General features: G+C 35.9%; 1 protein-coding gene and 1 non-coding gene across 3 annotated transcripts; one reads left to right on the top strand and one right to left on the bottom strand.

Moving 5' to 3' along the window:
• Nucleotides 1-11,598: 11,598 nt before the first annotated feature.
• LOC149190000 (uncharacterized) lies at nucleotides 11,599-14,082 on the top strand. 2 transcript variants are annotated; one of them, XM_089411998.1, is made up of 4 exons: nucleotides 11,599-11,756; nucleotides 12,076-12,261; nucleotides 13,073-13,165; nucleotides 13,294-14,082. In XM_089411998.1, exons 2-4 carry the CDS (start codon nucleotides 12,152-12,154, stop codon nucleotides 13,835-13,837), a joined length of 747 nt encoding a protein of 248 aa, XP_089268124.1. In that variant the 5' UTR covers nucleotides 11,599-11,756; nucleotides 12,076-12,151; the 3' UTR covers nucleotides 13,838-14,082. The 2 variants fall into 2 exon arrangements, with proteins under 2 accessions (XP_089268124.1, XP_089268125.1); XM_089411999.1 differs by having other exon boundaries at nucleotides 11,611-11,824.
• Nucleotides 14,083-19,791: 5,709 nt separating this feature from the next.
• TRNAH-GUG (transfer RNA histidin (anticodon GUG)) lies at nucleotides 19,792-19,863 on the bottom strand. The gene has a single exon. It is a non-coding gene; the product is annotated as a tRNA-His (tRNA).
• Between the last annotated feature and the right edge of the window lie 212 nt (nucleotides 19,864-20,075).

Raw genomic sequence — 20,075 nt, 5'->3', positions numbered from 1 at the left:
GTTGAATTTCTTAGGCCTCATCTCAAGATGAAGCTTCCAACAATTAGCTTCATCATGACCCTCTTTGTAACAATGTTTACATCTTGTTTTCTCTCCTTCCTTTTTAATGGATGCATTTTTCTTTCCTTTTGAAACCCTTTTCTAGAGTATTTTTCCCTCTCGCCTCAAGATGAGTGGCTTTCACACATACCTCATCTAGATTATTGGGATTAAACATAACGATAGTATGTCTATGGTAATTATGTAACCCCCCTATGTACTTCAGCAACATGTCTTGTGATTGCAAATCTACACCTAACATTAGAGACCTTTTTCTAAATTCTTGGGTGTAATCTTGCACATTTTGACCTTTAAGTTGTCTAAAGTTTTGCCAATTCATGACGACTTTCTGCATATATGCTAGAGGGTAGAATTGTCTTCTAATTGCAGCAATGAAATCAAACCAAGAAATTGAGATCTTATCATGTTTTTTTTATCTCTTCTTATGTCTTTGATTCCCACCATACTAGTGTTGCACCCTTCAGCCTCAAAGAAGCTAACTGAATCTTTATGTCATCCTCTTGAAGGTTTTGAATCCTGGAATAGACCTCTAACTGACGAACCCAATTGTTAAGCTTCTTTGCATTCACTTCACCATTATACATGGGCAATTCAAATTTAACATCAAGTTTTAACAGGGGTGATTTACCAATTCCATTTGAGGTATGTTCATGAGTATGAGTAAGGGTTGTATTAGTGGAAGAGGGTGAAGATGCCTGTGAAGAAGAAGATAAAGAAGATGGTGGAGAGGGTGTAGGTTTACCTCCTCCTCCTGAAGAACCTTCTCCTTTGGGAGGCTTGGAGCTTTGACCTTGTAGTTTGGTATTCCTCTCTTCATAGAGGACCTTCACCATCTCTGTCATATCACAGAAAGTCTCTCTGAAGGCCTTCTCATCCTCTGTCATGTTTCTAGGCTCTCCTTCATTAAACATGCTCACTGAAGTCTCAACTGCAACTTGAGGAAGAACTGGTGGTGGAGATTGTGGCAACCTTGCATTCCTTCTCCTTGACCCAAATTCAGGGCTTTCAACCAAATTCCCTTCTCCTCTCTTGAGCTTCAACCTTATAAGCATGGCATTCACTTGCAAATAGTTAAATCCTTCTTGCACAAAGAAAACCAAGAGATCTGATACCAAACTTGATATGATTGGGAAAATTAGTTTTGATGTGCTAAATTCCTTTTTAGAATATGTTAAATGTGCTTAAGGATTCATGAGATTATTTGCAAGTTCAAACATGGGTTTTTGAGTGCTTTCATGTAAATTTTAGGTGCAAATTAACATAAACAAATGACTGAACAACAACATATAATAGACATAAACATCACCATAAACAATATCACAACAACACATGATGAAGGATTTCACCCCTCCTGGGCTATGTCTCCTTGGTCCAACTTCAAATGGCTTGGCCCTCTTTATTTTTATAAAAAAAAGTGAATACATGAGTTTACAATGCTCAGAAAACTCTGAAACCTGTTCCAATGGCTCAAGAATGCCCAAAAATGCCTTTGTAGCCTCTTTTTGCTCCTGATTTGGTAAAAAATCAAAGAAGTTATTGCCTTTCCAAGTTTTTTGCTAATCGCACCGCAAATTCCCCAAAATTCGGCACCATCCTACAAATTTTCCCCAAAACATGCTAACAGAGTGACAATTTCACCGATTTTCTGGAGAAACTGTCAGACACTTTAAATGTCCTCTAACGCTTATAGTCCGAAAATCGTGGCCATATTGGGGCCATGTGCCCAGGGCTAAGGCCAACGGCCCACCCCCATCGACCAGACCCCCTCTCCCCCTTCGTTGGTGGTCACATGCTGTGGCGTGTCCAAGGGCCGATCCCCATGGGTTGGGCCCTCTCCCAAAATGGCATGCTCTTTGAATTTAAATATATCCCTAGTGGTCGCGGGTTCGACCCCCACTGTTGCTGCCCGAACTTTGACCCATAATTTTGTTGGCCCCTGGACTACCATGTGGCGGCCTCCAGTTGGGCCACATGTCAACCCGTGGTTGGCCACCAACCACCTAATAAAAAATGTTGAATTACACCCAATAAAAAAATGCCACTTGTCACAACGTGATTCACCGAAGTATATTGACTAGTCAACCTGCCACATAGACCTACATAGCCAGCGCCATGTCAGCAATACAGATTGCTGCTTGGGATGTCAAATTTTTACAAAAATTCCCCTATGTTGGGAAAGTGAACAGAACATGATTCTAGGAGCATACGGTGTTCATTTCGTGTGAAACAAGATGTGTCAGATTCAGGATGACGAGCACTACGCGATCGTCCAGGTTCCACAATGATCCGACAACTTTGAATTTTGAGTTATTTTTTGAGCACCTGATCAGGCAAATGATCTGATGGTAGAAGTTATGTTAATTTAGGGGTTTTTCCCTAGAAGTCAACCCCTGGTTTATATGAGGGAATTGTATTGTAGTTGTGTATTTTTTTATTCTGAGTGAGAAAGAGAGAGGCGACTATGTGAGAGCGATGAGGAAATTACAATGGATATGTTGTAGGTTGTATCTCTTCATTTCGCTGGATAATATAAAAGGAAGGACTGGTTGTTTCTCCATGGACGTAGCCCAAATTGGGTGAACCACATATATTTGTGTCTCTCTTGTTTTATGCATTTCTTTATTTGTGTTTTCGCAATATTTTGTGTATTTCATTGCTCCGTTAATTAGTTTATAACAAGGTTAATGTTTGATCGATGTAGATAGCTCCAAATATCCCTAAATTTGAAAAAGTGCATATTTTTTGTACCATTATTGGGACACGTTGTATACAAGGAATAAGTATTGGTGGACCCTACCAAAATTGTTGTCGTTGTGAATTTCTTTCTCCAATTAGTGTTAAATACTTGTAGTCTACTTTGGGACATACTGGCTTCTATAAAAGGTTCGTCTACAACTATGCTTCTATTACAAAGATTCTTGAGAAGTTATTGAACAAAGTTTAGTTGTTCTTGTGGACCAATGAATGTGAAGCTACCTTTCATCTACTAAAAGAAAAATTTGTAAGCACCCCAATCTTAGTGTCTCCCAAATGGAATGGAAAATTTCATGTACATGTAAATACTTTTGGGATAGCATTACAAGTGGTTTTCGTGTAACTTAGAGGAGGAAATATGGACCACCCTATGTATTTTGCAACTAGGACGTTGTCACAAGATGAGCACATTTGCACCACCACAAAACATGAAGGAATTGTTATGGTTTATTCTTTGTAGAAGTTTAGACAATATATTTTAGGAGGACAATTTAAGTTTTATATGGATCATCTAAATTAAAATATTTAGTTAATAATCATGTTATGGAGGGTTATATTTGCAGGTGGTTGCTCTTGTTTAAGGAATTTTCATTTGAAGTTGTGGTTAAACATGGTAAGCATAATGTAGGGCTTGATCACCTCTCTAGGCTTGAGTTAAGAGAATTGGGTGTTACAGTGAATGATCAACTTCTAGATGTAGATTTGTTCAACATAGAAGTAATCCCTAACTATTTAACATAAATTACTTTGTTTCTAAATATTGGTGTTACTCTTGAATATTATTCTTCAACTAAAATTCATCGCATAAAGGTTAGACCGGTTGATTATAAGTTAATCATGGGACAATTACACAAATGGAGGATTAATAGTATTCTTTGGTGGAGTGTCAGAAATCTTGAAAGGAAGGATATTCTATGGGAATATGCTGGAATTTGTGATGTTTTCTAGCAAGTAGGGAAACCTTCTAGGAGAGATGAACTACCCTTGAATCCAATAAGCGCTCTATATCTTTTTAAGAAATGGGTTATTGACTTTGTGGGAGCTATTAACTGTCATGCTCTCCATTTTAAAGTTCGATATATTATTATTGCAATTAATTATATCACTAAATGGGCATGAGTTATGCCTAGACATAATTGTTCAACTGGTATTGCAACTAGAATTGTTTTTTAGAATATTATCATTGAGTTTGGTTAACCAAAAAGTTTAACTAAGGACCAATGTAGGCACTTCATGAGCACTACTATAGTTAATATCGACGAGGAACCATATCGGAATATCGACGAATGATGTTATCGGGGTTTTTTAAATTTGTCTCAAAATGAAAATCCCGATATCCATTACCTTTGATATGCGGGAGCAGAGACAATAACGTGGAATGTGGGTCCTTTACTACGAAAATTGATTATCATATGTTTTATGCCCTATCCACTTTATAATATATGTTTATTGAAAAGAGCCACATTAATATGATGGATCGAACTTTGGGTTTCAAAGATTTCCAAAAGGATTCTCCTGATGTTAAAGTCTCAATGCCCAAAATCTCTGATATATATTTAATCAATATGCCACATTGTTTAATGATTAAGGCTTAAAGCTTACACACACATCTTGGCCTTGAGGGTTATTTTATTCATTAATCTAATTAATGAACCAACTATGTGCATTTATTCTCACTTTATTCTCGCTCGCACGAAGATCTCTGTCATTATCTTTGTCATTAGTAGCACCAAGCTCTATGTCATCTGTCATTACTCTCATTTATTGCTCCCTCTGCTTAGTTGGTGGACGGACGTGTGCTCTATTTAGCCTCTTCACCTCGATCTATTTTTCTATTTTTCAAGTTGCAATTTTTGTTGTTGTTGCTGTTGTATGTCCTATTGCTGCTACCTTCGCACGGATACTTGTCCCAGAATTCCATTAACAAGTAGGTGAGAATCGAGAACCTGCTAACCATATCGCCTTGTAAAATCAGATGCCAAGTATCAATGTTGTCATGCTACATATATAGCTTTTTTTTTGCATGTTTCTACTATAAGAAGAATATCTGCATTGCTAGGACGTACAAAACAACGGGGTGTGGAGTTTCTGAAACATCATATATAGAGAGGCAACTTTCTATGATTAAACATCTCATGATTGATTTCCCCTTACCTTTCAATGTTAGCAGCAATCTAAATTGTGAATCGTTCTTCTTTCATTTGCCTGCAAATATGGTAATCCTGTGAGCGAGAGATCGTTGGCTGATTGATTTCCCCTTCCCTTTCAATGTTAACAACATTTCACTCACTTTCACCTTTCAGGACACCTCCTTTCCTCCTCATCATGGAGCCTACCTTGACAACGAATGCCATCACTTTGTTGCTAGTTGGCTCTACAACGATCCAACCATCGCTCCAAATAGTTGAACTCGACCTTCTTCCTTTGACAAAGACATCGTCCCAATGCTACCACATTTCCCTCTCCGACGATACCTCTCAGCACAAAACTTTTCTTCCATCTGCTTACAATGCCCATGTCGTCTTTGGTGGCCTGCAGTTGGGGTCGATTATCATTCTCAAAGAAGCCACTTGCACACTTTTGCAAAACTATGTGTATGTTCACACTCTTCACCACATATTTTATGTTTTTCTTTTCCTTCCCTCTCTTTGCCACTAACATTTTCAACTAATTCCGCATTTCTTTCCTCTTTCTTTCCTTTTTTTCCAGGACTATAAAAGTTATTGAAATCGAAGTTCTTGAACATCATGCAACTTTGATTGGGGACCCGACCCTTCTTCAAATTGTATAATCATCCACATACCAAGCGAGCTCTTCAACGTCACATGACCCCTGCTCGCATACTCCTTCTTTAACACAGGGTTCTACTTCATCATCAACTCAGTTGTCCTCTGCTGTGCCTGCTTCCATGCCATTCATGGTGCTAAGCCCCTACCGTAAACATTGGTCAATCTAGGGTAGGGTGCTTACAAAAACAACCTTCGCTCATACAACAATGCTCGAGCCTCCGAAAGGTCTTTGGATTTGACCTCATTGATTGTGCCAATGATGCAATCCATCTCTCTGCCTTCAGTGAGTTAGCAGATTCCTTGCATGACCTTGTCCAAATTGGGTAGATTTACATGGTTTCAAATGGGACAGTCAAACCAACAAACACAAATTACAACCATCTCGATAGCAAATGGGAAGTCTTCCTCTCTGCAACTTCCACTGTTGAACCTTGCTTGGATGATGTTCCGACAATTCCTTTCCACCATTTCCATTTCAAATCTATAAGTGAAATCAGATTTGCAAACCTCGACTCAATTGTGGACATCATTGGCATGGTGAGGTCCACTTCTCCAACCTCCACCATTCGTTGAAGAGATGGGTCTGAAACACCTAGAAAAACTCTCAACTTGGAAGACATGTCTGGGTATAGTATCAACATCACCCTATGGGGCAAGCATTGCCACACTGTAGGCAAGGAACTCATTGAACTCTGCTCTTCTAGTGCTTCAACCATGCTTGCAATCAAAGGGGGATGCATAATTGAATTTAATGGAAGAAATGGACTATCTCCACCAGCAACCTCCTGCTGGATCCCAACATTCTAGAGACTCACCAACTTCAGTCATGGTTTCATGAAAAAAGGCTACTTGGGTTCTTCACCATCATTAAGTAAAAATTTCTTCGGGTCTTCCAAGTGAGCCCACCCACAATGTACAATTTCCAACCTCATAGACTTGCATCCCCTCGGAAAAGTAGCATGGTTCTCTGTTCGTGGAACCATCACCTCTATTGACATGCAAGATTTCTACTTCCTTGCATGCCCTCTCTCATTTGATGGCATCTAGTGCATGAAAAAAGTTGTCCACCACTCAAATGGAATGTGGCGTTGCACAAAATGTGGTGGGGACTTCCCGGAATGTGACTATCGCTATGTGCTGAAATTTGAAATGCATGACCACACAAGCCTACTGAAAAATGTCACAACTTTTGATGATGCTGCAACTGAACTCATGGGTGTCCAAGTAAAAGACTTGTTCATACTCTCCACTCATCCTGGTGCTATCCATGAGCTTTGTTCAAGGGTTTCATGCCATCATTTCCTCTTCACACTATCTGTAAAACATATAACTTCAATGGTGTCGACCGCTTGAAGCTTGTACTAATCAATTCAGAGGAAATCAACTATGGCTCTACATGTTCCCTTGTCCTCGAGGATATCAAAAAAATGTCTACTGCTTTAGTTGTTCGTTGCCTTTGAAACTCCCTTTTCTTCCCCCATGTCAGACTGAAATGTAGACAACAACTTCTATATGCTTCTTTGTTCATTCTCATTTCTTCCCCTACCACCCTCTTCTTTTGTTCACTTCATCATTATACTTCTCTCCTCTATGTATATACACCTATGTTACATGTTGCAGCTTCCACCTTTAGATAATGTTGTATCTTTTACCTTTAAATATAATATATATGCTCTTTTGTTCTTCCTTCTAAACAAGGTAGTATATTTGCATCCTTTTAAAGTATGTTTTGTGCAATTAAATACAAACACTGACTTGTTAGAAAAGGTTGTTGTTTCTTTACCTTAAATCTATTTGAGCTTTAGTTATGTTGCACCTTCGATCTTTATACTTCTTGACTTGGATGTACACAGTCTTTCCCGATTTGCAACAATAAAACAACAACAACAAAAGATAATCGATCTTTGTTAATCTCGAATATTGCATCCTTATACTTATTGTCTTGTGCATGTCTTCATGTCATACGACTAATATGTGGATGTACACACTCTTTTCCAATTTCCAAAAAGAAAACAGTGCTATGTGGATGTACACACTCTTTAACTTCTTTCAATTTGATAAGGCCTACTATTATTGTTAAACCTATAAATTGAAGGTTCGTTATTAAATGTAAAGGCATCTACTCATCATGTCTTAAAATTTTTTCCTGCTATACTTGTCTCTCTCTAACTCGTTTTATATCCATTTCATTAAATACTCTTTTCAAGTTCATTATAATATTGTTACATGTTCATTGCAAGTTCATTATACTGTTGTTACATGCTCCTTTGTTGTATCTAATTCAATTCTCAATCAGTTCATTGTTATTTGATCATTCCTATAAAGTTTTGGGAAGTCACTATTATAAAGCTCTTAAGCTATCTGTTGTGGTTTTTCTTTGCGATTGGTTATGATTTGGGTTATTTCCAATAAAATGATGACGAGTTCTGTTATTTAAATTTTCGAGATAAACCAAGGGTCGATTATGAAAGATATTTTCCTTCCGATCTCAATCGAACAGATGATCCACTACAACGCTAAAGATTTAATTTGCCTCGATCTTACTAAGTTTGTTGTTAATAAAACTTTGCTTTAAATATTAAATGATTAGGATTAATTAATAAATAGCCCCCGAGACCAAACTCATGTTACAACATGTGGCAATGACTCTTTAATAAACAAATACCAGAACTTTAGGCTATTGGAGTATTCTTTTGAAAACCTTTATAGCCAAAGTTCGATGAATATAAAGTTAAAACTACCACAAATAACACACAACACATATAATAACACACTATCGAAGAAATACCCATATCAGAGTTTTTGTTACGAGTCACATTATGAAAGTTGTGATAAACCAAATTTCTGATATCTGTTGGACCCACCTGCCACATCATTTCTTCCACTCCCTAGTATCGGCGATTGAACATTTTCACTTGAGCAAGCTTTCAAAAACTTTGATCTATGATAAGCGATACAACAATCCATCTGACCTTCGATATTCTGTCCATGCTGATATCCCAATGTGCCTCCCCCATCAACTTCCGATATGTTCCAACCTTCAATACCCATCCGCGTCCGCAATTTGTCACACTTTGGTTTTGTTGTTGCTGCGAGCTCAGTGGTATTACTTATATGTGGCAAGAACTGAGTGGTATTGCAGGTAAGCTCATCGAAACATTTAAAATGAGACAAAATGAAATAGTTGTGATATTAGGCGGCTTCGATATGGAGCGGATCCGATATCACATTCAACTCCCTGCTTCTCTTTACGCAACTTAGAATTCAAAGAGACCAAACCCCAATCACATAAATCACAGATCTGTGAAATAATCTCTTATTCTAATAATGCCTCTCTATTCTATTCTCTATATCTTGTGCATTTCCCCCCTCGATTCATCCAAAAAAATCATATTTATACAGGGAGAAATAATAACAATCCCCCTATATCTCTCAACATCAGAGTTTATTAAAAGAATATAGATCTGGAGGTTATGCTTTTGTTGGAACTCTCATTGAATATAGATTGGCTTGTTTAAGAAAATGCCCAACTTGGTTAGTGCTATGATAAGATTGTACAATTTGCTTGGAACTGATAGGTGGAATTCATAGGCCTAAAACCAATAAAAAATCAATGGTTTTTCAATTAATATAACAACTGCCCCTGCATATGACAAGTGGCAAGCATAGGAGTCTATTAGAACAATTGCATAACGAAAGTTTTAAACGCAGTCGCACAACAATCTTACGGTAAACGTCCGATGTAATGGGCGCGATGTTTGAATTAAGCCATGGTTTATATGTATATAAGATCCATAGCTTATCGGAGATTAGAGGAAAGGGTCTTATCAAACATTTTAGATATGTGCCATTCCAAAAGTTCCGATATACGAGCAGACACGATTTTACAATTAAACCAATTCTATAACCATATTGGGTCCAAAGGTGATAGGTGACAGGTGACAGGCAGAAAGGTACGTCGGAGATCTTTCGATATCGGAAATGTCTAACATGGTTACATACGGGGGCTCCAATATGCAATGAACGCAATATCTTTATAGACTAGAATTAATACCATATCGGGTTCGGCATATAAGAGCCTGCTAGATATCGGAGGTTGGAAGGATTGACTATTGGAATATCGACGGAGTGCCATATCGAAATATTAACTGGATGATATATCGAAGATTTTTAAAATGTGTTCCAAAACAAAATCCTGATATGGGTAACCCCAATAAACGAGAGCAGAAGCAGTCACGTGTAACGTAAAGGGAGGCGTGAATAATATAACGAAAAGTGGGTTCTCCATAATACTTCAGCCACTTTATAATATATAAATGAACTACAACCACTTGGTATGAGGTTCAAGACTTTTGGATATCAGGGATTTCAAATGAATTCCTCCGATACCAAAGCTCCGATATATTAATATGTGAACCACTTGTTTTTTTAATTAAGGCTTAAAGCCTATGAATGATTCTTGGTCTCGAGGGCTATGTATAAAAATAAAATAAAAAATATTTACAATTGAAATTTAAATTTTTACGAATAAATAAATTTATGAAACAAAAGTAATGTACAATTTATACATTTTAACATGCCAAGGTAGTGAAAAATGTCCAATCTTCAATTAGGCGCCATTGATCAAACGTCCAAATGAGACCAAAAAAAATTATGATAGGAAAATAGAAACAGATTGAACTCCTTGAAGCAATCCAGGTTCTCAAAATCAAATAGTAATATGACTGACCATTAAATTAAAGTGTCCTCATCGTGAAAATTAAGTGAATAATTTGGGGGGGGGGTGGGTGTGTTGTGCTTTTACCACAACACGCTGGCAATGTAGTAAAGGACATAAGGTAGCCCCTTACAAAGTTGCGCAATATAACTAGTCCCATTGTTCTAGTCAGAACCACCACTTTAACAGATATAGATCTAAGTTACAAATTTTGACTTCATAGATTTCCCCAAATGTTGATCGAGACATTTTTCCCGATCAACACCGCCGAATAAAACAAATATGTGCTCGTAATGTTTTCCAATATTTTATCTAGAAAAACTAAGTTGAATCTTCATTTTGTAGTCCTATTGACATGTCTTTGTGCCCTTCCAGTGCTAATATTACCCTATTATGGACATTTTGACTCCATATTACATTAACATAAGCATTGCAATAACTTTTCTTCCTTAAAAAAAAAGAAAAAGAAAAAATTCCTCGAAAAAAAAAGAAAAAGAAAAAGAAAAAATGAAAAAGCAACCAGAATAACATTATTGTTTTTGAAATTATTAAAATTAAAATTATTTTAAATACTTATTTTAATATAATATATATTAAAATTATTTAAATACTTATTTTAATAAGTATAAGATGCGTTTATAATTTTATAAGTATTATCTATATTCATATTTGCTCTTTGTTTTTGTGTTTTTAAAACTAAATTAAATAAATATTTTTTAATTATAAAATATAAATGATCTTTTTTAAATAATTTGATTTTTGTGTTTTTTAAAATTAAATTAAATAAATATTTAAATAATATAATTTTTAATTATAAAATATAAATTATTTTTTTAAAATAATTTTTAAGCATATAATATTTATAGGTTAAAAAATTTATTAGATGAATAACTTACTTAAATTAGTTAAATTCAAAAAACATATGTAATATAAGACACTACATAAACCCTCAATGTTTAAATTCGTCCCCATCAATACCCATAAATTACTTATAATTGACTTCAGAGGAACATATGCATCCTTCTATACCAATTAGCCCCTTAGCACCTTAGCACTTTATTGTGGATACATGTTTGCCCTTGTGGCCCACCATTAAATGGATCAACCCACCAGAAAGGGATCATTGGCTACACTTATCTTAGGCCGGATTTGAAAATAAATACGAAATTCTATTGGATTTTAAATTAGGCACAAGTAGCAGCCGACACGTGTATTTAAGATTTTTCGTTTTACGCATATTTTTCCAGGCTGGAAAAATATTTACCCTATATAAATACCAATATATACATTGAGGTAATAGTGTCTAACAATCAGCTCAGAACTTCAAAACCCTAGTGAGGGACGGGAAGATCAGTAGTTCTGTTAGGGTTCGTGGAGGCGTGGAGTCTGAAGTCGGAGAAAGGAGAGTCTGAAACCTGAGGAAGGAGTATCGAAAGGTTGGTCTACTGTTCGAATCCGGCTAGCAGTTGGAAATTATCTTTAGAGGTTTTCTAAAATCTCGGCGGTAAGAAGTAGGGGAAAATTTTAAAAAAATTTGAAACACAAATTAATAACAAGATGGGGAATGCAAAATGTGGAGGTATTAGTCTGGTGTGGTTTTGTAGGAAGAACGGTTTTGGCGTAGTGGTGGCATTTGTTAGATTTAACGGTGTTTTGTTGAAGTGGATTGCACTGGTGTGTGGTGGGGAGTGTTTTGTGGGAAGGGTGGCTTTCGACTTACCGGAGGTAGTTTTCCATTTTGTTTGGATTTTGCAGAAGAGGGGTGCGTTTTGCTGGCCTGCATTTTGTTGGTGTGGTTGAAGCGGTTTAGGGTTTTTGAAGCGGATTCAGTATGGACGGAGATAGTCCACAAAGGGGGAGCCGTCGCATCCGAAGCGGTGTGGTTAGCGACCGGTCATATTACCGTGACGCACCCTACAGGAGGGATTTCCGTCGCACCAGGTCAGTATTCTCAAATGTAGTTTTTTAGCCATTACGTTTATTTTTCAGTCATCCTTTAGGGATATGCTCTGTAGATATATTTTGTTTTCTTTTACAGTCACCCTTCATTGTTATATAAGGTGTTTTTTTGATCTTTCTCTAGGGTTTTATATGTACATATTTGTTCTTTTTCATTCTTCATTGTTTTTAAAGTGTTTTTCTTTATGCTTAAAATGTTGAATACGTTATTTGTTTGTATGCTATTCTGCATGTTTTTTGGTATTTCAAACATCTTATCTAATTTTTTTCGTATAATGCCGCCTTGCATAAGGTTGAATGCATTTTCCTTACCCAGCCATACAAGATAAACTTTATAGATTTAGAATATAAATGTCTGTATTAGTTTTCGTGGTTTTTTAGGGCTTGTTTGTTTTGTTTAGTTTTCTTAGAAAATATTTATAAAATCTTTTCTTTGTGGTTTATAAAATCTTTATGGTATTTTCAGGGTTGTGGGCATCCGTTCTCTAAATATTTATACCCCATCGTTATGTAGATTGATTGTTGCATTTTACTGGGTATTTGGTGTTTTGCATTTAATTAAACTCCAATCCTCTTTTGTTTTAGCTCATGTAGCTTCTCACTGGTTTTTTTAAACAAATCCCATCGTCTTTTGGTTTCAACCCAATTGCATGAGTTCTTTACATCGTCCCTTAAAAGATCCTGTTCATTCATCGTATTTTTATGTAATGACATTGAGATTTACTAGTTTTAATAGAATCTTAGACGAACTCATTCATTACTGTAATGCCTTTTCATTTTTTTCTGCAAACAGGTTGGATGACTCTTGCAAGAATTGCAAGCGTCCTGGGCATTTTGCTCGTGATTGCCCAAACGTGGCAGTTTGCAACAACTGTGGGCTTCCTGGGTGGGTAAACTCTCTTTTGTGCATTTTATAAATTACAAGTATTAACTTTAAATTCAACTCATCTATTTTTAGATCTAATAGCGGCCATCATTGTGCAAGCTTATTGAACACCTGACTTGTTGCTGTAGGCATATTGCTGTGGAGTGCACCACAAAGTCATTGTGTTGGAATTGCAGGGAGCCTGGTCATGTTGCGAGTCAATGTTCTAATGATCCCATTTGTCACACATGCGGCAAATCTGGTCACCTCTCCAGGGATTGTACGGCTCCAGAGCTTCCCCCTGGAGACATTAGGCTTTGCAACAATTGTTACAAACAAGGACATATAGCTGCCGAGTGTACGAATGAGAAGGCATGCAACAACTGTCGCAAGACTGGGCATCTTGCTCGTGACTGCACCAACAACCCAGTTTGTAATTTGTGCAATATATCTGGTCATGTGGCCAGGGAGTGCCCCAAGGCTCGCATTTTGGATGGTAATAGGGGTGGAAGATTTATTGACGATAGGCGTGGAAGATTTAATGACATAATTTGTAGGACATGCAACGAGCCAGGGCATACCAGTAGGGAGTGCACTGGAATTCTCATCTGCCACAACTGTGGTGGCCGTGGACATGTTGCATACGAATGCCCCTCTGGTCGTGTGATGCTGCGGGACATGCGCAGGCATTGATGCTGCAGTTTCTACCCCACCTTGACTTTTTAGATTATCTGATTTTGACAAATCTATTATGAATTTAGAAGTTCTTTTTTTGAGTAGCTAGATCAGTAGACTTGTCGTATCAGTTATTATACAGTTTTCTTATACTAGTCCTTTACTTCAAGACTGGCTGATATACTTCTATTTTCATATGAAATCATCCTTTGCGAACAAGGATATGGCATTATTGTTTTTGCTAAATACATTAGTTACTTCAATACTGGCTGATTTACTTTTATTTTCATATGAAATCATACTTTGCAAACAAGAATATGGTATGATTATTTTTGCTGAATACTCGAGCAGTTTTTACATGGCATGATTGTTTTTTGCTACATACTTGGACAGTTTTTATATGACATGATTGTTTTTCGCTATATAGCAGCTTTTATATGACATTGGAGAAATGTTGTGATATTATATTCATATATTTTCATTTTTGGATTGATTTATTTGATCTTAGTTGCACATAAACCATATTTTTCTTCTTTGCGTTGTTGGAAACTATAATGAGCATGTTGTGGGGCTATATTATTTATATGGAATAATCTAGTTATTTTGCTTTTTGGAACAGGGAGGTTTTATTCTTAAAGGAGTTTGCTACTGTCATTACCATTTTGCCTTTCTCTGTTATTAAGTAGTTGTTAAATAGTTGTGGTATTAACAGTCTGTCCAGTGGCTGATGTAATGATTTCAGTCGTGTTTATTGCATTGCGATTGTCGTTCAGTAGATTTCCTTGTGATTGTTAGTCAAAATGAATATTAACATTCAGCAGATTTGAATGTTTGATGAGGACGTTAGTACTTTGCAATTGTATTTTAGCACATTTCCTTCAATATGAAATATTGCTGAATTTGGTACCTTTTGTTGGTACCATTTTGGGACAGGGTTTTATTCTGCTAGGAATTTGTTATTGACATATTGTGGTATTAACAGTCTGTCCAATGGTTGATGTAATGATTTCAGTCATGTTTATTACATTGCGATTGTCGTTCAGTAGATTTCCTTGTGATTGTTAGTCAAAATGAATATTAACATTCAGCAGATTTGAATGGTTGACGAGGAAGTTAGTACTTTGCAATTGTATTTTAGCAACATTTCCTTCAATATGACAGATTGCTGAATTTGGTAGTTTTGTTGGTACCATTTTGGAACAGGGTTTTATTCTGCTAGGAATTTGTTAGTGGTATTAACAGTTAACAGTCAGCCTTATTCAGTAACACTTTCAGTAATGTTTTTTATTTTGCATGTGTCATTCAGTAGATTTCCCTGTGATTTTTGGTCAAAAATAAATATACATTCAGCAGATTTGCATGTTTGAAGAGGAAGGGTAGTACTTTGCAATTGTTGTCTTTTAGCATATTTTCTTCTGATGTTCGGTAGTACCCTGCCGCTATTAACGTTGACAATTTTATTTTCTTGGTTTTGCCCAAGTCTTTGAATTTGCTAGATTGAGCTTCAATGTAAATAATAATTTAAATTATTTTTTCTTACATTATTTTCTTTCTCGGTTTTCTTAGTCTTTGAATTTGCCAGATTGAGCTTCAATGTATCTGTTTTGTGCTTGTTTTTGTTGATAGTTGACAATTTTTTATTTCTTGGTTTTTCTAATCTTTGAATTTTTTACATTGAGCTTCAATGCATCTGTTTTTGTTTTGTCAGCTGCCTCGTGAAATAGATGCCTGTTGCTTTTGAATTTTTGAAGAGAGGGGGTGCGCATAGCAATCCCCGAATATGGCTGCATTCCTCGCCAGAGAGGGGCCTAGGATGCCATTGTTCATCCATTCAATCTCCATTTTCTATGCCTGCGGTGTTCATATCTATTCTGTATAGGAACTTATCATTTCTAGGACGCACTTTTTAAAATGGGTAACGAATGTTTCATAGATTCTCTTCCTATTTCTCATCTCTGTTAATGCACTCATCACTTTCGTATATGAATAACTTATTCGTATATGAATGACTAATCATTCATAGGATAACCTGCAATGCTTATTATCCTGGAACAAAAGAGACACATTATCATCAAGATGGATTTCGAGAATGTTGTGATAATACTTGCAAATACATCAGGGGAAACAATAGAATAAAGAGAACGATAATGGAATTTATATTAAAAAAAGGATCGACATCCAAGCTAGCATGTGGTGATAATAGGTGCGAATTTATATTTAAAAAAGGGATCGTCATCCTAGCAAACATGATGCTATAATAAGTCCAAATTCATCTCAGCGAAAACAAAAGAATAAATAGAACGATAATCAGACTTTATGCATATAAATCTGACTTTTGACCGTTCATTGGCCCCTGAGTCTTCATATCTTTCATTTCGTATGCCAAAATTTATTTACCAATCTACTTGCAGGTGAACAATAGGTTGCTCACAACTATTTAATATTTTTAGATTTTAAATTCAGAGGGTGAAGCCGGAATTCAAATGACCATTAATAATTACTTTTATGCATATTCAATTAAATATTTTTTTTAGCAAGAAAAAAAAGCGCTGGTTTTATTAAATAAATACTTGACATTGCTGAGAAACCAGAAAAATATTTTATACATGTAGAACAAATACTTGCCATTGCTGAGCACCCAGAATCGTAGATATGGGAGAAATGAACGAGTGCAGTAAATAACAAATGTTTCTGGTGTTTTCTTTCGGAATAAATGTTAAATTTAACATGTCACATCTGAAAATTAAAAGTAGGTTAGGGAATAGTATATCCTCATTGCGATGTTCTATTCAATTTTGTTTCGATTTAGAAAGGCCTGGGAAAATTGTTAAATTAAAAGAAGCATTTGAAAATACGAGTGGAATTTGATTGGTTGGTCAGGGAAATTTTTTTATCAGACCCCGATTGTAAATGTGTATGTTATGAGCCAAGTTATACTCAGTTTGGTTCTGATTGTAATACCGAATGTTTGGCTCCGATTGTGAATTTATAAATTTATATGTTGCTTGTGCCAAGTTAGTGTTAGTGTAATATCTAGAGTTGGCAGAGTTATAAAATTATACAATAGGGTTACTGAACTATACAAATTATTTTTGATGGTAAATGTTTATGTCCCCTTCTAATTAGATTGGTTATTTAAAAAAAATGTCACATGAATATGCATTATGGTTTTTTATGCATGTGGTTTTAGTGAGCCAAAATTGACCATGGTTGTATGTTAAGAATTTCCATGGTAAAAATGAGGTGAATCACCATGTTTAAAATTATTATCACATTTTAGAAAATGAGTTTTTTTTTTGGTATTATCAAATATTTATGATTGACCCTAAGAGATCTTTAGGGTTTGGAGGTGCAGGTCCTTGCTTTATGGTATCTATAAAAGATTTGGGTTGGGATGAGAAAGATGCACTAAGCCTTTAGCTCTTCTTATTCTTGATACAAGATAAAACAAGACATCCTTTGTTTTGCCATACTCGCCATCGTCCTATGTGTAGGAGCTAGATATTGTCATATGGAATTCTTAAACCAATCTCATATCTTGGTTGAGTGATGAGACGAGATATGAGGCTTTGATATGCACACAAAGGGTTCACCTTGAGATTGGTCTCAAAAAGACCGTGAAATTGTACATATCTAGGTTAAAAGGACCCACATGTAGATGAGGGTTTTCAAGCACCAACATATTGTCTTTTATGGAGTTGTAGAATGCTTCCTACAATTTACATGCTCATCTTCGTTGTTGTTATTGTTGATTGTTCTAGTGCTAAAGTAAATCTGATCGTCAAAACCTTAACATTAGTAAATATAAATCTTAGAGTTGTTGATACTATGCAATTCATTTTAGTTATTTTAATCTTACTTTTTTTTAATATTTTGATGGAATGCCCCTTAGGGTGGGTGTAAGTATGAGCCAAACATCATGCTAATGATTAACATGAATTCCGACACCGACCACTTGCCATGTTGTATGCATATCCCAATATAGAAGTACATTGTTAATTCCTCACATGCCATGGACATTGACAAACTCAGTTGGTAGGTACACTTGCTTGACTCTGGGTTACAGGAAATGATGGCAAATTATAATGGCATGGAAAGGCTCCTTGAGTTGTGAGCAAATGATAAAACTCAGAGTAGGACAACTACCATATTTAGATCAACTTGGGTCTCAAAAGATTCATACGGTCTCTCTCTTTGTTGTAGGATATGTTGACCCTCAATTATTGCCTATGGTTTTTGTCACTAATATGTTTACATTTGCTAGCCCATCTTTGGGCATTCTTTGGTTGTATGTTTACATTTGCTAGCTCATCCTTGGGGCATTCTTTGATTTAGTTGGCGCCTCTGTATATCATTGCACCTCCTCTTTCACATCCAACACTCCTATATTTGCTTGGGCATTGTGGGGTTCAAGATGGCCAACCAACCTCACCCTGATGGTTTGTCTATCACTGAGGACCTTTTGTCTCCTTTCCATATATCAGATGCTATAGGTGGTAGTTTAAAATTCACAGAGGAGTTCACCCTCTTCAGGCAGGGTGTCTCTCATTGGAAGCTTAATTTCTCCACTAGTTGCTAAACAATGATGGGTTCATGCTGGTGTTACACATTCTGGAACTTTGGAGTCTTAGGCAAATTAGTTTTCCGTCTACCCAATACAATTATCAACAATTCTTTTGCCCATGGTAAGAGAGATAATGACTTACAATTGGACAGGGCAAAGCAATGTAATTGGGGATACAATAGTCAAGAGCATGGTTGTGAAGATGGTGGCTGAAGACACGATTGAAGTGCTTGTGGTCAAGATACTCATGGTCGGGGTCCTAATGGCCGAAGATGTAGTCGAGGTCGAGATGCTCATGATTGAAGATATGGTCGAGGTGCTCTTGGTCGAGGTAGTGATCGTGCGTTGGTGTTAGTAGTCAATGGTAATTATCTTCGTTTCTGTGCTCGCAATGGTATCGTTCTTCTAGTTCATCAAGATCATCTACTTGTAGTCTTGTCCCACTGCTCTGTAACCTCAAAATCATCTACTTATCCCACTGGTCTGGTTACCCCATGATCCCATGAGCAAATCAGTTAGATAGAAAACACTCCTTTGTAATACCTCTTTTGATTAATGGTTTGTAACCTCAAGATCTTCTACTTATCCTATTGCACTGGGTACCCCATGAGGTCTAGTTATTCCATGAGCAAAACATTAAGATAGAAAACACTCTTTTGTAATACCTCTTTTGATTAATGAAATGCCGAGCTTTAAACAAAAAAAAATACCCCATGAGGTCTAATTATCCCATGAGCAAATCAGTAAGATAGAAAACATTATTTTGATTAATGAAATGCCTAGTTTTAAACAAAAAAATATTTTGATTGAATACATATAATCTTATATATAATCATTTGTTAATAATATCAATAAAATCAATATATATATATATATATAATTTAAAAATAAAATAATTAAACTGGAATATACAAAAATACAATCTAATTGTTTTATTTTTTTATTAATATTAAAAAATGTTTATCTTTTTAATATTAAAGAATTTAGGATATAAGAAGACATTCCAACCATATAACAGATTTTTAATAATAATTATAAAATATTATTTTATCTTTCCCAAAAAATACTTTGTTAAACTATTTTGATTGAGAGTAGTAAAAGTGTTCCAACAATAACAAAAAAAATTGATACGCCTGATCAATGAAATGGATTCCAAACTATTTTAATGAAGCATTTGAGAGTGGTAAAAATGTTCTATTTTATTTTTCCAAAAAATTGCCATGTTAAATGATTTTGATGAAGCATTCCAAAATTCAGAGCGAAAATTCCAGTGGGACAAATAAAGGCTGCTAGTAAACAATAGATGACCAAGAGTTCAAAGCGGAAGTATTCAAAGTCAACGGCTTCACATTGATAGTTGACCAAGAGTTCAAAGAAAAATTATGACAAAATCAACAAACTCCAGAGATGTGGCTGCTGGGATTCGAGCCCAGGTCTCCACGGCCACAACGTGGAATTCTCACCACTAAACTACAGCCACATGATAAACTTATGTTAGCAATAACTCATATTTGTGGAATTTTGATGATGTATTTTATGGTTCGATGTTGGACTCTACAATTTCAATTCATCTTATTTTACAATAATATCTTATAACTATGAGCATTATTGTTGTTGTTAGTAAGCATTGTTCATTTGAATAGCCAGATCTCTGTTCAAGCCCAGACGCGGCATTGATTTATTTTGAGAGAT

The sequence above is a fragment of the Pinus tabuliformis genome, chromosome 3_1, assembly GCF_031772625.1.
Source record: "Pinus tabuliformis cultivar Carrire ecotype Pingquan chromosome 3_1, CPIR1, whole genome shotgun sequence".
Lineage (NCBI taxonomy): Eukaryota > Viridiplantae > Streptophyta > Pinopsida > Pinales > Pinaceae > Pinus > Pinus tabuliformis.
The sequence above is the reverse complement of the archived record's forward strand: the minus strand, read 5'-3'. Positions and strand labels throughout refer to the sequence as shown.